General features: G+C 44.3%; 1 protein-coding gene across 2 annotated transcripts in view; it reads right to left on the reverse strand.

The window, feature by feature from the left end:
* LOC120994641 (transient receptor potential cation channel subfamily V member 1-like) overlaps positions 1–19,172 on the reverse strand; it is an 88,108-nt gene that overhangs the window by 20,760 nt on the left and 48,176 nt on the right. For both annotated transcript variants that reach the window (XM_040423356.1, XM_040423355.1), the window contains exons 5-11: positions 13,432–13,572; positions 11,599–11,897; positions 11,099–11,275; positions 9,328–9,486; positions 8,835–8,930; positions 7,551–7,621; positions 4,041–4,206 (exon numbers count right to left, since the gene is read on the reverse strand). In XM_040423356.1, coding sequence (XP_040279290.1) covers positions 4,041–4,206; positions 7,551–7,621; positions 8,835–8,930; positions 9,328–9,486; positions 11,099–11,275; positions 11,599–11,897; positions 13,432–13,572 — 1,109 coding nt within the window. The remainder of the gene's footprint in view (positions 1–4,040; positions 4,207–7,550; positions 7,622–8,834; positions 8,931–9,327; positions 9,487–11,098; positions 11,276–11,598; positions 11,898–13,431; positions 13,573–19,172) is intronic.

Consider the following 19,172-nt stretch of genomic DNA (forward strand, 5'->3'; position numbering starts at 1 on the left):
CTAGCAGAGCAATGAATGGGGAGATCTCTGGATCCATGTGAGGTACAGGGCTGGTTCTGGCTTAGATTTTTTACGTTAGCCATGGGATAACCACTTTAAAGAGGTTTCCTGGACCCAATCCGTTTTTACATAGCCCTCTATGTAAAGTGTTTGATTTACTATAAGAATCTAAAACTGTGTCAAACGTCTAAGTACACAAACCTTTACAGAATTGTAAAGACATTTTCTAATCGATATGCTAATATAATGTGGCAAAAACATTACATTAACTGTAATGGACCAATGTATAGGTCCTTGTTGAGGTGGTGGGAGGGATAAAGGCATCTGTCAGCGGATTTGTACCTATGACACTGGCTGACCTGTTACATGTGCACTTGGCAGCGGAAGACATCTGTGTTGGTCCCATGTTCATATGTGCCTGCATTGCTGAGAAAAATGATGTTTTAATATATGCAAATGGGCCTCTAGGGGCAACCATTACACCTAGAGGCTCTGCTCTCTGCATCTGCCGTGTCCTCTCCACTTTGATTGACAGGGTGTGATGATGTTTACACTGCCTGGCCCCGTCAATTAAAGAGCAGAGAGAGCTGCAGTTGCAGAGAGAGCACAGAGCCTCTAGGTGTAACAACAACGCCCCTGTTGCCCCTAGAGGCTCATTTGCATATATTAAAACATTTTTCTCAGCAATGCGGGCACATATGAACATGGGACCAACACAGATGCCTTCAGCTGCCAAGCGCACATGTAACAGGTCAGCCAGTGTCATAGGTACAAATCTGCTGACAGATGTCCTTTAAGACTAGCCACACAATGCTAAATCACACTAATCGCAATAGATAGGGATTATGTGTGCCATTTTTGGGTGATCCCACTATATCTGTGTTGGCAGTGGTTGATCTGTCAACATGATATACACAAGGGTCACTTGACTTTAATATGGTGCGTAGAGTTTCATTATGTAGCCTCAAACGCAAACGTGAACACAGTCTAATTCTATATACACCGATAACATAAAACAATAAGACCTTCATATATACACTGCTCAAAAAAATAAAGGGAACACTTAAACAACACAATGTAACTCCAAGTCAATCACACTTCTGTGAAATCAAACTGTCCACTTAGGAAGCAACACTGAGTGACAATCAATTTCACATGCTGTTGTGCAAATGGGATAGACAACAGGTGGAAATTATAGGCAATTAGCAAGACACCCCCAATAAAGGAGTGGTTCTGCAGGTGGTGACCTGACCACTTCTCAGTTCCTATGCTTCCTGGCTGATGTTTTGGTCACTTTTGAATGCTGCCGGTGCTTTCACTCTAGTGGTAGCATGAGAGGGAGTCTACAACCCACACAAGTGGCTCAGGTAGTGCAGCTTATCCAGGATGGCACATCAATGCGAGCTGTGGCAAGAAGGTTTGCTGTGTCTGTCAGCGTAGTGTCCAGAGCATGGAGGCGCTACCAGGAGACAGGCCAGTACATCAGGAGTCGTGGAGGAGGCCGTAGGAGGGCAACAACCCAGCAGCAGGACCACTACCTCCGCCTTTGTGCAAGGAGGAATAGGAGGAGCACTGCCAGAGCCCTCCAAAATGATCTCCAGCAGGCCACAAATGTGCATGTGTCTGCTCAAACGGTCAGAAACAGACTCCATGAGGGTGATATGAGGGCCCGATGTCCACAGGTGGGGGTTGTGCTTACAGCCCAACACCGTGCAGGACGTTTGGCATTTGCCAGAAAACACCAAGATTGGCAAATTCGCCACTGGCGCCCTGTGCTCTTCACAGATGAAAGCCGGTTCACACTGAGCACATGTGACAGATGTGACAGAGTCTGGAGACGCCGTGGAGAACGTTCTGCTGCTTGCAACATCCTCCAGCATGACCGGTTTGGCATTAGGTCAGTAATGGTGTGGGGTGGCATTTCTTTGGAGGGCCGCACAGCCCTCCATGTGCTCGCCAGAGGTAGCCGGACTGCCATTAGGTACCGAGATGAGATCCTCAGACCCCCTGTGAGACCATATGCTGGTGCGGTTGGCCCTGGGTTCCTCCTAATGCAAGACAATGCTAGACCTCATGTGGCTGGAGTGTGTCAGCAGTTCCTGCAAGACGAAGGCATTGATGCTATGGACTGGCCCGCCCGTTCCCCAGACCTGAATCCAATTGAGCACATCTGGGACATCACGTTTCACTCTATCCACCAACATCACGTTGCACCACAGACTGTCCAGGAGTTGGCATATGCTTTAGTCCAGGTCTGGGAGGAGATCCCTCAGGAGACCGTCCGCCACCTCATCAGGAGCATGCACAGGCGTTGTAGGGAGGTCATACAGGCACGTGGAGGCCACACACACTACTGAGCCTCATTTTGACTTGTTTTAAGGACATTACATCAAAGTTGGATCAGCCTGTAGTGTGTTTTTCCACTTTAATTTTGAGGGTGACTCCAAATCCAGACCTCCATGGGTTAAAAAATTTGATTTCCATTTTTTTTTTTTGTGTGATTTTGTTGTCAGCACATTCAACTATGTAAAGAACAAAGTATTTCAAAAGAATATTTAATTAATTCAGATCTAGGATGTGTTATTTTTGTGTTCCCTTTATTTTTTTGAGCAGTGTATTTTAATACAACCTATACTACTAAAATATTAACCCAACAAACTACACTACATTCATGTCTCTACATACTGTATAACAGCTATTATTCCACTATAAGGCCTTGAAGGGGTTGTTCACCTTTATGATGTTTTTTACAGACCCCACAGCATGGCCGGACCTGTGGTGGTGATCATACTTACCTGATCTCTGCTGCTGGGTTCCTGCTCTTTTGCAGCCCCACCAGCTCTGCAGGTCATAGGTCTCCCCATATCAACATCCAGTTTAACACAGGGCATGAGATCACTGCAGCCAGTCATTGGCTGCAGCAGGAACATGTCATCCGTGTGGCACGTGACTCAGTGACATACCGCACTGGTGACATGTGACCACTGCAGACAGTGATTGGTTGCAGGGGTCATGTGCCATGTGTCAAACCAGATGTTGATACGGGAAGACCCGGGACATGCAGAGTAAGTATGATCACTATCGCAGGTCCGGTCACTCTGTGGGGTCTGTAAAAAAACATCATAACGGTGAACATAGCCTGTCTGGCTATGAGCTGTGCGCTGCGATTGGCCAGCGCTGCAGCAAGGGACACGCCTCATACAAAAAATCACTCCAGTACAACAGAGGGAGCGCAGACACCGGAGCCTATACCGGGCGAACGGAGCGGTGCCCAGACATACTAGTAAGTGCAGGGGGACCCCTGGGCGCCGCTCTTCCCACTGATATAGTTAGTTTTTAGTTTGTACAGTAGTGAAAGTTCCTCTTTAAGACTGTAATGTAACAAAATACGAAAAGAGTCAATACTTTTACAAGGCACTGTAAATCCTTTTTAAAGGCACTGTATGTTAAATTGGCTGTAGGATCAGCTGTTATTCCCCAGGAAAAACGTGCCTAGGCTTACATTTCTTCTGGAGAAGCCACTAAATAGAAAATGTAGCATTTTGGCCACCCAGGGGAATCACTGTCTATGTAATGCATGGTTCAGTGGGGGTGGTTGGAGTGGGAGAATCTCCTCTATGATGTCCATATGCCCAATTAAGGCGTGTAGACAGACATAGTCATTGTCAGACAGTCATTTAATATAGGCATACAGTATGTGCATGATCTGAGTAAAGTACCATCTCTCTACTGTTGAGATTAAAAATATATTGGCTCATAGTAAACACTAGGGGACACATTTAGTTTCTGGTCTTAATAAACCCCTAAGCTGGCGGTGGCTCCGCCGAAGTTATGAAGAGCCGCAGATCTCTTCATAACTTCGGCGGATCCTCCGCCAGTTCTAAATGTAAGACAGTTTCCGAGCTGTCTTACATTTAGACCATTTTCTACGCCTGAAACAGGCGTGGAAAATGGTAAATAAGATAAGCTTAATAAATGACCCCCTAGATGATTATTAAATTATTATATATGACATTAGAGAACATACAGGACAATCTCACCTTTTGAATCATCACACTGTATATTCCAGTCTGCTGGAAGCCACGGGTGTAAAATAAAATATCCACCCAGCCAATCACCAATGAAAACACCATTAGAGGCACATAGAGTTCGCTTCCTGCAAGGTAGATTATGCCGCTGCATAGAAGAAGGGTTGCTTGAAGAAAACTGTAAGAAGAAACATTATGCAGTAACAGCAGGGCTTTAAGTCAGATTAAACACAACTCTTATAAATGAGAACATTATGGTTTGATAGCTGCATTTCCCAGATTGCATTTAGAGGCTTAAAGGGGATTTCTGGTTTGCATCAAGATGCTTTAAAATAATCATTTATGAAGTTTGCTGTAATTTTGTAATGTATTTCTTTTACCTTTATTGCTCCTATCTCCTGTTCTGGGCTGTGGTCACATGACCATGTCCATGCAGCTTTGTCTTATTTCCTGTGATGTTATGTCCATACAGGGGCAGTGATAGGGGAGTGTCTATGTAACTAGCTGGGTGGGAGGAGCTATAAATTATCTGGTTGTGGCAGAAGAATGAGAAGTGCATCATGGGTTTGGTTGGATACAGCAACAGGAAGTGCTACATACAGGATGGAAACAAACCAGAGTGATTTGTTTACATAGTGAAAAAGGGTCAGGAGGGTCCAAATTAGAAAAAAAAATTAAAAAAACATGGGGTAGATGTACAAAAGGTAAGCAACTACATGAGCATATCTGTTAAAGACCATAATAATCTCAGAAAACCCCTTTAAAGCTCGTGCCAACAAAGTCAGATTACTCCATTCCTCTTCTAGTGGGTCCAGATTTTTATCCCTTTGCTTCCAGCACCGTACATGAATGGCGCTGAAGCGATGGGCAAACATGAGGACCGCTCGTACGTGTAGTGGGCATCATGGCTGGCGGGTCTCCGCTGTTTCAAACAGCAGAGAGCCACGGCTAATAATGCTGATCGCGGTCATTAAAGCCTTTAGATGCCGTGATCAAGTGAGAAATTAGCAATTCTGAGCAATAAATGGATGTAAAAAATCCGAATAAAAAAAAAAATTGGATTTTGTAGGCTAAAATACGAGCTTCAAAATAACAAAAAAGTAAAAAAAACCTATAAACTATAAAAATATACAAAAAAAATTAAAATATTAAAGTTTAAATCACCCCCCTTTCCGTAGAATCAAAAAATAAATACATAGATAACAAAAATATAAACATCATGAGTATCACCGTGACTGAAAACGCCCGTACTATTAAAATATAAAAATATTTTTCCAGAAAAAAGGGTAAAAATGGCCAATTTGCAGTTTTTTCATTGCTTCTCTTACCCATAAAAATTTAATAAAATGAGATCAAAAATTCACACACCAAAATGGTATCAATAAAAACTACAGATTGTCCCACAGAAAATTAGCCCCCACACATCTCCGTAGATATAACTATTATATATTATATAATATTATTATTATATATTATATTATATATAACTTTTGTCAGTTAAAAACGTTATGGGGGTCAGAATATGGTGATGTAAAAAAAAATCTTTTTTACTGAAAGTTGAAATTTATTTTTACACTATTTAGACATATAAACCTATACATATGTGGTATTGTTGTAATCGTACTGACCCAGAGAATGAAGAGCACAGGTCAGTTTTGCCGCAAACTGAACAACATGGGAGCAAAACCCTTAAAGCGGTGGAGAAATTGCGTTTTTTTTCCAATTCAGCCTCATTTGGAATTTTTTCCTGCTTTCCACTACATCAGGGGTACTCAACTGGCGGACTGCGGTCCGAATCCGGACCTGGGATGCCAACTGTCCCGACCCACTGAGGAGAGAGAAGCAGCAGAGAAAGGACCTGCCGTACAGCCAGTAAGGGGAAGAAGCAGGACAGGACCTGTGAAGTGTTCCAGCCAATCGATGTGCTGCACACAGGCAGCTTTACCCAAACTACCAATCACTGGTAGGAAGGGAGGAGTTGGCTCCGCCTACATAGTTTCTACCCTGAGTGAGTCTGTGAGGGCAGTCTGTGGATGTGCAGAGCAGGTTTCTTCAGCTCCTGCACTGGAGAGGTGGCTTCCACATGTAAGGAGGAGATGTCTCCACAAAACCAGGGCTGCAGGGGAGAGAATGGCTGTCAAGCACTGGGAGGAGGAAGAGAGGTCAGTGTCTGCACCAGTTCAGGGCTGCAGGAGAGAGAATGGCTGTCCAGCACCAGGTTCGGGCTGCAGGAGACAAGATGGCTGTCCAGCACTGGGAGGAGGAGGAGAGGTCAGTGTCTGCACCAGGTCAGGGCTGCAGGGGAGAGGATGGCTGTCCAGCACTGGGGGGAGGAGGCTTCCCTCCTTTGTAATATATTTGGACATGTGCTGCCAGCAATCATCTCCACTGTGCTATCTGTGGGCTGTGGACGATCTCCCTGTGTGTATGACCTGTATGAGCCTGTCTGAGCTGTCATGCACATGCCCCTAAAACACAAGCACTAAACCCCCCATAAAATTAGCCAGAGTGTCCCCATAGTCAGTGAGTAGTCAGAGTGCCCCCATAGTCAGTGAGGGGTCAGAGTCCCTTTGTATGGCAGTATCAATAACAGCAGAGTGCCCCCACAGTTAGTGAGTGGTAAGTGACCGTCCTAGTGGCATGCTAGAAACGTGGAGTACTAGAAATGTGAAGTAAATAGGACTATTTATTTAGTGGCCTCCAAAGAGTGTGCGGTACCTGCACCTCTTGGTGTTTGGTCTGGACCTCCACCTCACAGCAGGTTTAATTATGTAGACCTTTACAAAAAGTACCCTGCACTACATTGTATTCCATATTAAATGGTGGCTTTAGAAAGCACAACTTGTCCCACAAAACATAAGCCCTCATACAGCTATGTGAATAGAAAAATAAAAGTTATGGCTCAAGGAAGATAGGGAAGAAAAATTATACATATATACATCTGAAAATACTCCTGACGTACACCTCTGATGGAAGAATCAACCCTGGTTTGAAAAGACACTAAATTATATCACTTGCGGTCACGATGATAAAGCCTTATTCACGCATCAATGTGTAAGGTATAAGGGAAAGATCTGTACCTGTTCTGTGTTTAGAGCCGCACCCGGTTTTGGGTCAAAATAACTGAAGAAACTCACTGACTGCATCGGGTCGCCGGCGGGGCTATTGTCCCGCACTCATAATATCATATGAGTGCAGGACAATAGTCCCGCGGGTGGCCCGATGCGCACAGCATCATAGTAACCTATAATGCTGTGCGCTCCCGTGCGCACGATGTATGCCGCTCCGGGACATATGGCCCGCTCACGGACCATACGTCTCGGAGGGCATATGGTCGTGTGCAAGGGCCCTAAAGGCGTAATAACAACAAATCATTTAGAATATCATCTGACATGGCCTCTCACATACATGAGTACATTGATGTAAGCTCTCATTTCCTCTAGTGGCCCCAGGCATCATCCACACCCTTGCTCTATAGCTACAGTACACCACTGATCCCCACAAGAGAGACAAAATACTTACAAAAGGATTTCAAAGTAGCCATCCATCATTAATATATGTAGTGATGGTCGTCTCTTCCAAAAATATATGATCTGTACAAAAACAAAGACGGATATCCAAAATGTGATCCAAGGTTCATACCACATACTCAGGAAAAGCAATTGTCGTGGATGGTGTGCGAATGCAGAAGTAGAGAGCTGCCCTCTTGTATCCATTGATACACAAAACTTTTAATACAAAAGCACTAAAAAGGAGCTACATTTTTATTACTATAGAAATTTAGCACCATAACTTTGACCTTGCATTTTCCAAAATCAGCAACGCTTTTCACTAAGCTTTGGGTTTAATAAACTCTCCCCACTGTTGTCTATTTGTCTTTCTATTCTTGCACAAATGTATAGAAAACCATCTTGTACTGTTGTAATATGCCAGGTGGCTAGCGCCATCTTGTGGAAGTGGCTCCCTATAAATCAAAATCTGACTTTTTAACGTACTGTTGTAATGAAATTTTTATTTATTCTTAATTTATATAATCCAGTGCTAATATTTATAACTAAAGTTACATGTAAATCACCTCTATGGTCGCTGTCATTTCAACTGCATATAGTTCAAGCAATTTTGGTGCACAATTCATCAAAGCAACATCCACCTCAAATTACACTAATGTAACCTAGTGTTGTACCTACCTTAGAGGCCCTGTAGACGAGTGCCACAAATGAACCACCATACTTTCACTACTTGCTGTGACACATAGTTGACTTCAGGTAGCTACCCCTAGGCATTACACTGTCTACAGAGTTCGAATTCAATATTACTTAAAGGGGTATTCCGGTTAGAACAGGTTATCCTCTATAAACTTGATAGGTGATAACTATTAGATCAGTGGAGGTCAGATCACATGGACGCCCATCAATTATGAGAATAGGGGACGTATGTTCCCTGTATGAGCATGTGTACCACCACTCCCTTCAAAGTCTATGGGACTGCTGTACTCGTTTATCTCTAGTCCGATAGAGAGGAATGAAACAGCTTGAAAAATCTCTAGTATTAAGATCTCTTGGAGAAATATTGTAGTGGCCAAAATAGGGAATAGATCACAACAAGAGAAGTAAACCCCTGTTTGGGTGCAAGGAATGACTAATATTTTCAGTAATTTTTTTACACCAAAACAGAAGTTTGTTGTCAAATAATTCATGAATGTACATTGGAAAGTGGATTATACACAACTAAAGACAGTCTTTATGCAAAAGTTTAACCTAAAATGTCCACAAGCACAGGCTGTGGATCCTTGAGATGCCTGTGTACCTGGCAAATGAAGATGTAAACTCCGCCAAGCATGATGAAGACTTCTCCAGCTATACGTGCATTATCTTTGGCAGTTCCTTGTAGTGGAAAGGGGGGCTGAAATAAAATACCACATGTTATCAATCAGAGGCATTAATCGAGCGCAGAAAAAGTAGATAAATGTTTAAAAACTTAACTTCTTAAGAAACCAGGTCAATTTTGAACTTGAGGACAAGAACAAATTTTGGACTTTTTTTGATAGATTTTTTTATTCAGCACAGTTGTTGGTTTGAGGCCTCGTTTTTGCAGGGTGAGTTGTGTTTAATGTAGGGGCCGTATTTGGTATATACATGCATCTAAGGCTACTTTCACACTTGCGTTGTTAATTCCGGTTCACGTTCCTGGTACTTAGGGGGGGGGGTTATATAGCTGCTCTGCATTCTGGTACATAGAGGGGGGTCCCATGGATCTAAAATGACCCCATTCATTTTCTACCATGTATTAAGCTTCATACCTGCCCTTCCAGAGGCCTGTGGTAAGCTGTGGCTGTGAATATAATCATATATACAATGTACAACAAGAACTTCAGATAAAATATCTTTCCAGCAAAGCAGTCCCACTTCTCCTGCAGCAAATGGTTCAGGGGTTCCAGTACTATCATTTTATGTCGGTTCTATAGAAAAGAATCAGAGAGACGTGTGTTAGATGATGGCGGTGAGGCACTCATTGTAACTTGTAATAGGAGCATACACTTGTATTTTTTGATTATTATAGATTATGTGCACCTTTGCAACTGATTCTGTAATTTTTCCAATGATTTTAATATACTGAATGAAGCAAATCTGCAGACAATTTGGATTAAGAATATCCTACAATTCTCTGTCTACAGACGTAGGTGTTATCTCATGTACATCTTCCCCATGCTTTCCAATTTGGACTCTCCTGACCCGTTTTCCCCATGCCCATGTAACCCAAACCTTCTGGTTTGTTTCCCTCCTGTATGTAGCACTTCCTGTTGTTGTCTCCAACCAAACCCATAATGCACTTCCCCTTCCTCTATCACAGCTCCAGCACCGCCCCTAACAAGGCCCAGCTAGCTTATAGCTCCTCCCACCCAGCTAGTTACATAGACGCTGCCCTATCACTACCCCGCCCCTGGGACATAACATCACAGGAAATAAAAAAAAATCTGCATGGACATGGTCATGTGACCACGGCCCAGAACAGGAGATAGGAGCAATAAAGGTAAAATAAATACATTACAAAATTAAAGCTAAGTTCTTAAATGATTATTTTAGAGAATGTTGCTGCAAAGCCGAAAACCCCTTAAAGGGGTTGTCTTAGCTCAGACAATGGGGGCATATTGCTAGTCTATGCCCCCATTGTCTTAAAGGGAGCCCCTCAATGTGGCGGCTGGAGGACTCCGGTCCAGCCAACATATAGTGCTGTCCCCATAGAAGTGAATGGGAGCGCACCGCACATGACCGGCCACCGCTCCCCTTCACTTCTATGGGCCCCACAGAAATAGCCGAGCCACAGAAATTCGCATCTGCAGTGCACCCTCCACCACTTTCGGGACTCCGTTCTTGATATAGGTGCAGGTCCCACTGCTGGATTCCAAGTGATATGCCCCCTTTGTGTGAGATGAGACAACCCCTTTAAAGGTTCCATAGGAACTTTAGACACCAATTGTAAGATAGTTTTTAATGAAAACTATTTAGAGCTTTATTTTATATTTTAGATAACTTGGAGCAATAAAAATAGGTTGCAAAGGTGGACAACCCCTTTAAGCAGAAATGTTAACAATTTACTACCAACACTAAAAATATGACTATTTATTGGCAACTTCACCAAATTGTGACGTTTCGGTCGTAGGACCTTTATCAAACACAAGTTGCCGTTGAGAAAATGTGTGAAGAGTAGATTGAGCTGATGGTGTATCCACACCCATATAGACGCCCTCAGCGTCTATATGGGTGTGGATACACCATCAGCTCAATCTACTCTTCACACATTTTCTCAACGGCAACTTGTGTTTGATAAAGGTCCTACGACCGAAACGTCACAATTTGGTGAAGTTGCCAATAAATAACCAGAACATAGTTCTTTATTGAGTGCTGTTGTTTATCTCTTCAATGTATGATTCTGGCTGGGAAGCCAGCACAACAAGCACCACAGTCCACAATAGATAAGAGTGCCACGTCTTGTCTATTTAAAAATATGACTAATATCTCCTGTATAGCAATTTTGAAAATTTTGGATGAATTAAATCAAGTCTTACTCACATAGGCATTACTCTTAAATACAATGGTTTCCAGAACAGAGTCTTGCTCATGTGTATCTACAGATGAGATGTCATACAGAGAAGTGTGAACAGGGCCATATGTCCATTCTGTAAACTTCCGAGACAAATGTCTATACTCTGGCTCTTCAATCTCCCTCCGCATTATGTGCTTTAACAACTAAAATTGGAAAAAAATTCATGTAACAAATGACAAACATGAAGCCATAATAAAATAGTCACTAACAGTCAAAGACATATTGCATTGAATGTGCTTTAGAGTATACAACAGTCATGGACAGGGGTTGTCTTTGTGAGACTATCCCTTTAAAATAAAATGGTTTCCAGTGGTGGACTGTCAGCTAATATTTTTACAAAGTTTCCATAAATCGCTTCGGTTTTTTGTCCTTGATTCCCAGAGCTGTTTTATTAGTTGTTAGGTTGGTTGTTCTACCAACACAGACTACAGACAATAGTACAAAGATTAACAGACCTTGGACTAACCTCAATTTTACCCAATTTTGCTGCCAGCTTCATAGGAGTAAGTCCTTCTATGTTATACTGTTCTTCAAGTTTCTTCTGTGGATCAATCTGGACTGACTTCTTCAGAATGTCATCATACATATTGGTAATAATCTCAGTATTCTCTTCAGTGTTATCAGCCACTAAGACCAGAGCATGCAGGACTGTATTTCCATGACTATCCTTGGCAGCCAAGTCAGCTCTCCGATGTGGATTATTTAGGAGATAGTTCACAATATTGGGCTGATTAGTGCAGGCAGCAAGTGAGAGAGGGAGTTCTCCTGTAAAGAAAACATAATCTCAGGCTATTACGACTCTATGGACAAGAATTTGGATTATATTTAATAGGGAACTGGGAAACTAAGAGTTGTGGGTAGGTAAAGTGACCATCTCTGAGGAAAAACAACTCCAAAACACTGCTGTCTACTGATGGGTGTTTCGGGTTTGGCTGTAAATTTGAGTCATGTGTTAAGGTTCTATTAAAGGGATTTTCCAATGTCTAGATCTTGATTTACTATCAGCTGTTTTTGGCAACTCCAGAAACGACAAAGAAGACAAAGCCAGAAGCAGAAAGCTCTGTCCACTGTGCAGTGTTCATGCTGAATTACTGAAGCTCAGCTCCCATGCATGACCACTTTGAACAGAGCTGTGCTTCCAGCTCGTTCTCAGTGGTGGTTATGGCACCAGCGGCTGCAGGGAACATCTGAATATGTGGGGGTGCTGAACCCCACCAATCTGATAAGGATATCTTATCCTGAGGATTGGTCATCAATATTGGGACATTGGAAAAATCCTTTAAAATAACTGTTCTGGAGGATCTTTAATACAAGGACAACTAGGTGTTACCATTACCCTTGTCAAAGGGGGGTGCCCCACACATTCTTATGCCATCCATTTAGTACTGACAGTTTCCAAATACCCTACTGACATGTGGAATGGCAATACTCAGTTGCCATTTTTTTCAATATATTTCGAGGAGGAATGACCAGGAACATTGCATTGCAGAGTTGGAAGAAAAGATTCTTCAGAATTGTCATTTAATGGTAAATGAAAGTATTTGCTAATATCAAGAAAAGCTTTCCAACAAGCAGGGATTGTATGAAAGTGGAGAACCTCAATTGCAAGTAAATTATGTTTTTGATTTCCATAACTAGGAGCACCAACTGGGAAGATTATGCCCATTGCCGTATTACAGTATGTCTTTGATGTAATAGGGCACTCATAGAAGTATATAAGGCCATACTGTACCTCTGCATGCTTCCATATGAATATAGAATTCACAAAAAATTGTGTCTTGCTCCTTCGGATGCTGTATTCAGTGTCTGATTGACCCACCAGAATACCAGAGCATTCATCAGTAGGCCTAGCCTTTGATATCACAGTGAGCCCCAAAGGTCCAGGAGAAAAAAAAATCCCATTTGGAGATGCCTTCGGAACCAGTCACTTGCTACTAAGGTCTATTTCTTTTAATCAAAACCTATTAGACTTTATTGATATAGGGTTTGGGCTCTGAGAATAATTTCTTCTGGTGGGCCCAAGGAACCCAGTCCGGCACTAACTGTATTACAGAGGTATTGTCTCCTAAAAGCATTGTTTTTTTTAGAGGAGAATATTTCCACAATACAGTCACATATGGAGGCGTCATTGGGTGGGACATAGAGTTCTTACACCTCCCTAGTACAAAGCCATAGGGACATTGTGTGCTTCCATACAAGCTCACAGGCTCAGTGTAATACTGCAGTGTTGGATACTTACATTACATATGGTTATTCAGTTAATTTTTTAGTCCATGACTCCATTAGTGAAAACACTTACCAAAGTAGAAACTGACGCCTTTCTTTTTCTGCTGGAAAAACAGCCCATCTGCCGTTGCGTGCACATCAGCCTTGTTTTCCATTAAAAGCTTCACTAAATGGAAATTTCTTCTTTCTATTGCAATGTGAAGTGCTGTCTGTCCTGTGGGAGACAAAGAGAAAACAGCCGAGGTATTACAAATAACAGCCTGTGGCAACTAGTCTGCACTAAAAAAGGTGCCATAATAATGTGAGATATCCAAAGTGTGAGCGTTAAAGGGGTTATCTAACCCCTATAATGTCCCCCCTAATGCCCTGGCCCCTCATGTAGGTTACACTTACTCAGCTCCCCGGCACCCGCGTCGCTCATGATGCCTGCACATCTCCCCGTCGCGAGGATCAAAGCATCCAGCGACAGGTGGGGATCGGGGAATGAGGCTGTGGCAGCCAATAGCAGATTGCAATGAGGACGAGCCTCCCTAGCGTCACCCGCTCCCTGGCACCCACATCGCCTCTGATGCCCACACGGCCGCTGCTGCCTCTCCCAGTTGTGCCGATCATAACGTCCCGATGGGGATGAGCCTACCTAGCATCGCTCGATCCTGTTGCAGCCTGCTATTGGCTGTCCTCCCCAGTCGCCGGATGTTTTGATGCGCGACGGGGAGACGCAGCATTGTCCGTGTGGGCATCAGGAGCGAGGTAAGTATAACCTACATGAGGGGCCCGGGTATTAGGGGGGACATTATGTTTTTTTTTTTGTTAAAGGGCACAGGTTAAGACCATAGTGGTCGTGCACTCCAAGGCCATACAACCCCTTTAAGCAAATAGAATTTATTATGTGGAAGAAGTTACTACAAGGCACTTACTAATGTATTATTATCCACATTGCTTCTTTTGGTGTCTGAATGTATTTTTCCATCATATTATGCGCTGGTTTCTATGGTTACGACCACCCTGAAATCCATCAGTGGTGGTTGTTCCATTACAATACTGGACTATTATGTTTTACACTGTAGAGCACTCTTAAAGGGCATCTGTCAGTAGATTTGTACCTATGACACTGGCTGACCTGTTACATGTGCACTTGGCAGCTGAAGGCATCTGTGTTGGTCCCATGTTCATATGTGCCCGCATTGCTGAGATTAGTATATGCAAATGAGCCTCTAGGAGCAACGGATGAGCTCTTGATTGACAGGGCCAGGAAGTGTAAATGTGATCACACCTGGCTCTGTCAATCAAAGTGGAAAAGGCACGGAAGTTGAAGAGAGAGCTGAGCTTCTAGGTGTAATGGAAACGCCCCGTTGCTCCTAGAAGCTCATTTGCATATATTAAAACATCATCATTTTTCTCAGAAATGCAGGCACATATTAACATGGGACTAACACAGATGCCTTGAGCTGCCAAGTGCACATGTAACAGGTCACCCAGTTTCATAGGCACAAATCTGCTGACAAGTGCCCTTTAAATATGTCTGTGTGAATGATAAGTGATGTTGTGATGCTATTTAACACTGTACTGTATTATTGGTTACCATATGCCAAGAGAATCCAGACACACCAGGAAAAGGTTCCTGGATATCATTCTACAGGACGAAGCGTCAGTCAGAAGGGGCCGTTTTCCTGGTGACCTGATGGTGGTAGGGTTGAGGTGCATTCATAAATCTGTGTGTGTCTGGAGCTTTTTTTGAGTGAGTGCCCAGTAAGGGCTCATTCAGATGCGCACTCCAACATATGACGGCGTGTGCGCACTAGAGGAATTGGACTTGCCGAGATCCACGGTGCAAGTGTAGTGTAGTCATACGTTGGAGTGCGCACACGCTGGATCTCAGCGCTAGACCAGTGAGTCTAGCGCTGTCAATCAAATGAATGGGGGCGTTTTATTACATACAGGGCGGCACTAACAGGCGGTGCTCAGAAGCAATAAGCACTCCGTTTGCTCATTAGCATATTTTTAAAAGTGGATTTTACAGTATGTTCGGACCTGAAATAAGGGAAAGAAAGGTATGTTTGTGATCAGCGTTTGGAGACCTACCTCCTCCTATATATCTAGCATGGTATACTTTAAACAGGTGACAGAGCCTCTTTAAAAAAAAAAAGAAATTTAAAACACACAAAATTGTATTGTATTATTGTTAATAAAAACAAGTCTGTGCCCCATGCTGTACATTTCCTTTCTTTCTCTCATACAAGAAATTACCATTTATCACAGACGTCTGGGCTGCACCTTCCCTCTGCTGGAACATTTTAAACTTTAATCATTATGTAAATTGCCAAAAGCACATCTGCAAATAAATCCGATAAGAGATAACTGAGCTATTCAGTGATTATCAGATTTATCTGTTTCTTTCACCTCCGCCTTTGAACAAATAACATTAGCAAAGCATAATTGCCATTAATGTATTGTGATTGTGAATCATTAAGTCTAAAGGCATTACAAGAAAGAAGAAATGCTCTCAGAAGTATTAATAAGAAATTATGTTTTATTTTCCTTTCTGGGATTGATTTTACCCTTTTAAAAGACCTGACAGTATTCACAGATTTAAAGGTACACTAAGAACAAGTTATCCCCTATGCACAGGATAGGGGAAAACTGTTATTTCGGTGAGGGTCGAGTCACTGTGAACACATTGATCCCAAGAAAGTGGTAGTGTGAGAGCATCACAGGGCAGTCTCCTCCTCCCTGTTCCGTTACAAAAATTAGCATACCAGGCAGTAAAATTTAACGGGGGCCACAGTGGGTGAACGGAGCGGTGCCCAGAAAAAATTGTAAGTGCACTATGCCCTACATATCCTGATACTTAGTTTATAATGTCTGGACCCATGAAAGGTCCTCTTTAAGTGATGCCTCCAGTGGCTGCAACTGTTAGGCAACTTTCACACGAGCGAGTCCCAAGCATCGGACTCGCATTGTGTGTCAGGGAGAGCACCAGTCCTGACCTCCAACCACTGACGGGGTCGCATAGCATTATATTGATTTGTGATGCTGTGAGATGGGAAACAGCTCTCATTGTTTGAACACTGTTTATGTGGGTTAAATTAAATGTTCTGGACTGACATTCTGCTGTTTGGCCACAAGATGCCGCTGTTTCTTAAACACAGCTAACAGACTGCAGATATTTGAATATTCAAAGGAGGTGGAGTTTTTGAGAACCTGCTAGAAAGGAGACAGCATCCATCTTAGAAGCTGAGCTGAGACTGAGGAGCTGTGTCTGTGAGCAGAGAATCTGATGGATCCAGGAGCGAGAAGACCCCTCAATGACCACAGCTGCAGCTGAGTGAAGCTGATCATTGCCCAAAACCAAGATCCTGTCCAGAGAAAGGAGGACTGTTTCCAGGAAGGCTGATAAGAGCTAAGGAATAAAGCTGCATACCCTGTGGGACCTCATGTTTGCTGGAGAGACTGGTTGTTTAGTTCAGTCTCATCAGCGGATGAAGAGCAGAGCCGGGTCAGTAAGATTGTGCAAGCACTTCATTGCAGAGTTGGCGCCTAGAGACTGAGACCAGGCCTGTAGTTAGCTAGTTAGGGTCTCTGCTTTGTGCCAGGCCTAAAGTGTTGCTACGGTTACTACAAGGACTCCATGACTAAAAGGGACATTGTACATTTGAGAACTGATAAACCCGATATCTCCCGAACTCCACCCAGTTCAGAGTTTTTGCTCAGGAGTAATAATCAGGCGACCTTCCCCCGACGCCAATGACACGGGTCCAGGACCCAGCTCAGGGTGCGCCAGTGCAAGGCCAACTTGCCCCTGCCATGCCCACCCCAGTAGGGTACATCCCCGTGGGGACACTGTTGCGTCATCTGCCAAAATTTGACGGTAAAAACATGACGTTGCAGGACTGGACTGAAAGGGTAAGTGCGGTTAGAGTGTGTAAGCTGACCTCTGAGCTGCGGGCAAAGGTTGCATTGGGGGCTCTAAAGGGTGACGTCAGACGGACAATGATGGTAAGGCCCGAATCCGAGAGACACCCTAAAGAAAATATTCTCCCTGCTGGTGGAGGTGGTTGGCTCGCCTTTCCAGGTACCAATACCATATCAAGTTCCGGTCAGGCAGGGAGAACGGCAACGCCGATGCACTCTCCCGAGTCCCTGTTGGGTTGTCGACTCAGAATGCCAATGAGAAGCTAGAGGATACAGGACGTGGCACATTCAAGTGGGGTGGTGTCCGGGATGCCAATGGTGCTGGTAAAGACGTTGGCTGATTGGGAGAGGGTCCAGAATGGCTGTCCGGACTTGTGGAAAGTGAAAGAATGGGTTCAGACCAAGAACTGGTCTCGGTCAGAAGAGCGGGCTCGTTTGACTTCAGAGGGCAAAAAGTCGTTGAAGCAGTGGGATAAGCTGACTGTTACCCAGGGCCTCCTGTGTCGGACCATATATTTACAGTCAGAGCTGCAGTACCAGCAACAGATTGTCATCCACATGTCATTAGGACCAGAGGCCGCCCAGGAAGCCCATGAGAGGGGCGCCCATTCCGGGAGCGACAAAACTTTCAACTGGCTCCAACGGCTGGTATACTGTCCAGATCTGGCAGACATGGTGGCCGAGGCATGTCTTAAGTGTCGGCCCTGCGGGCTGAGTAAGAGTACTGAACAGCGAGCTCCTGTCCAAGCCGTCCGGACCTCAGCGCCCCTAGAGCTCCTTATGATCGATTACATACATATTGGGTACTCTACCTCGGGACACTCATACTGTTTAGTCATGACAGATCATTTCACAAAGTATGCGGTGGCTGTGCCCACCAGAGATCAGACGGCAGAGTCGGCCGCTGAAGCTGTCTGCAAACACTTTATACAGTTGGTCGGGTGTCCACGAAGGATACATTCGGACCAGGGGGCATGTTTTCAGGGTACTCTAATGAATGAGTTGTACCAACTGTATGGGATCGAACGTTCCCATATCACCCGCAGGGAAACAGGGCGTGTGAGCGATTCAACCGCACCTTGCTCCAGATGCAGCGGACTCTGGAGGACAGCCAAAAAGCTTGGTGGCCCGAGTACCTACCTGAACTGATGTGGACCTATAACAACCGGGTCCACAGTACCACCGAATACTTCCCACATATGCTTATGTTTAGGAGAGCCAGACAGGAGATTGAGGATCTCCACATGCCCGATCCGATGGAGCCACCACCGAGAAATACCACCACATGGGTGCAAGAGCACCACCGCCGGCTGAGAGCGATCCACAAGGTTGTGGGGGAAAGCCTGGGACAAGTGGTACACCCTAACTTAAGACCAGTGCAGAGGGATGGGTGTGCCCTGGGTGATCGAGTAAAGGTCATAGCCAAACGGCCGTCTGGGAAGTTGCATGGGCAGTGGGAGGCGGTCCCATACACAGTGAATAGGAGGGTAGACCCTGCCATCCTGGTCTATGAGGTAGAGCCAATAGGGACTGGGAGGCCCTCACGAACCTTGCACAGTAACATGTTGAGGCGTTGTAATTTTGATGAGCCAGTGGGCTCGCAGGAGGTGCCTCCTCCTGCTCAGAGTACAGAGGAAATTCCCTTAGACGAGGAGGAATGGTGGGTTTTCCCTGCCCCAGTACCCACAGAGGCTCCAGCTGTGGCAAGTTTGCCACCCAGGGAAAGTGTTGAGCGGTCACCAGTTCCTCTCCCCTTATATGCGCCTGACGTCCCCAGTACTTCTGAGCCTATCACTCTACGAAGGTCAATGAGGCCCAATGCTAGTGTGCCCCCACAGCGTTATGCCCAGGATGAGTTTGTATGGGGAGAGTTGCCGAGGACTACAACCTCTAGTGGGGTTT

Source organism: Bufo bufo, chromosome 3 (assembly GCF_905171765.1).
Source record: "Bufo bufo chromosome 3, aBufBuf1.1, whole genome shotgun sequence".
Classification (NCBI taxonomy): Eukaryota; Metazoa; Chordata; class Amphibia; order Anura; family Bufonidae; genus Bufo; species Bufo bufo.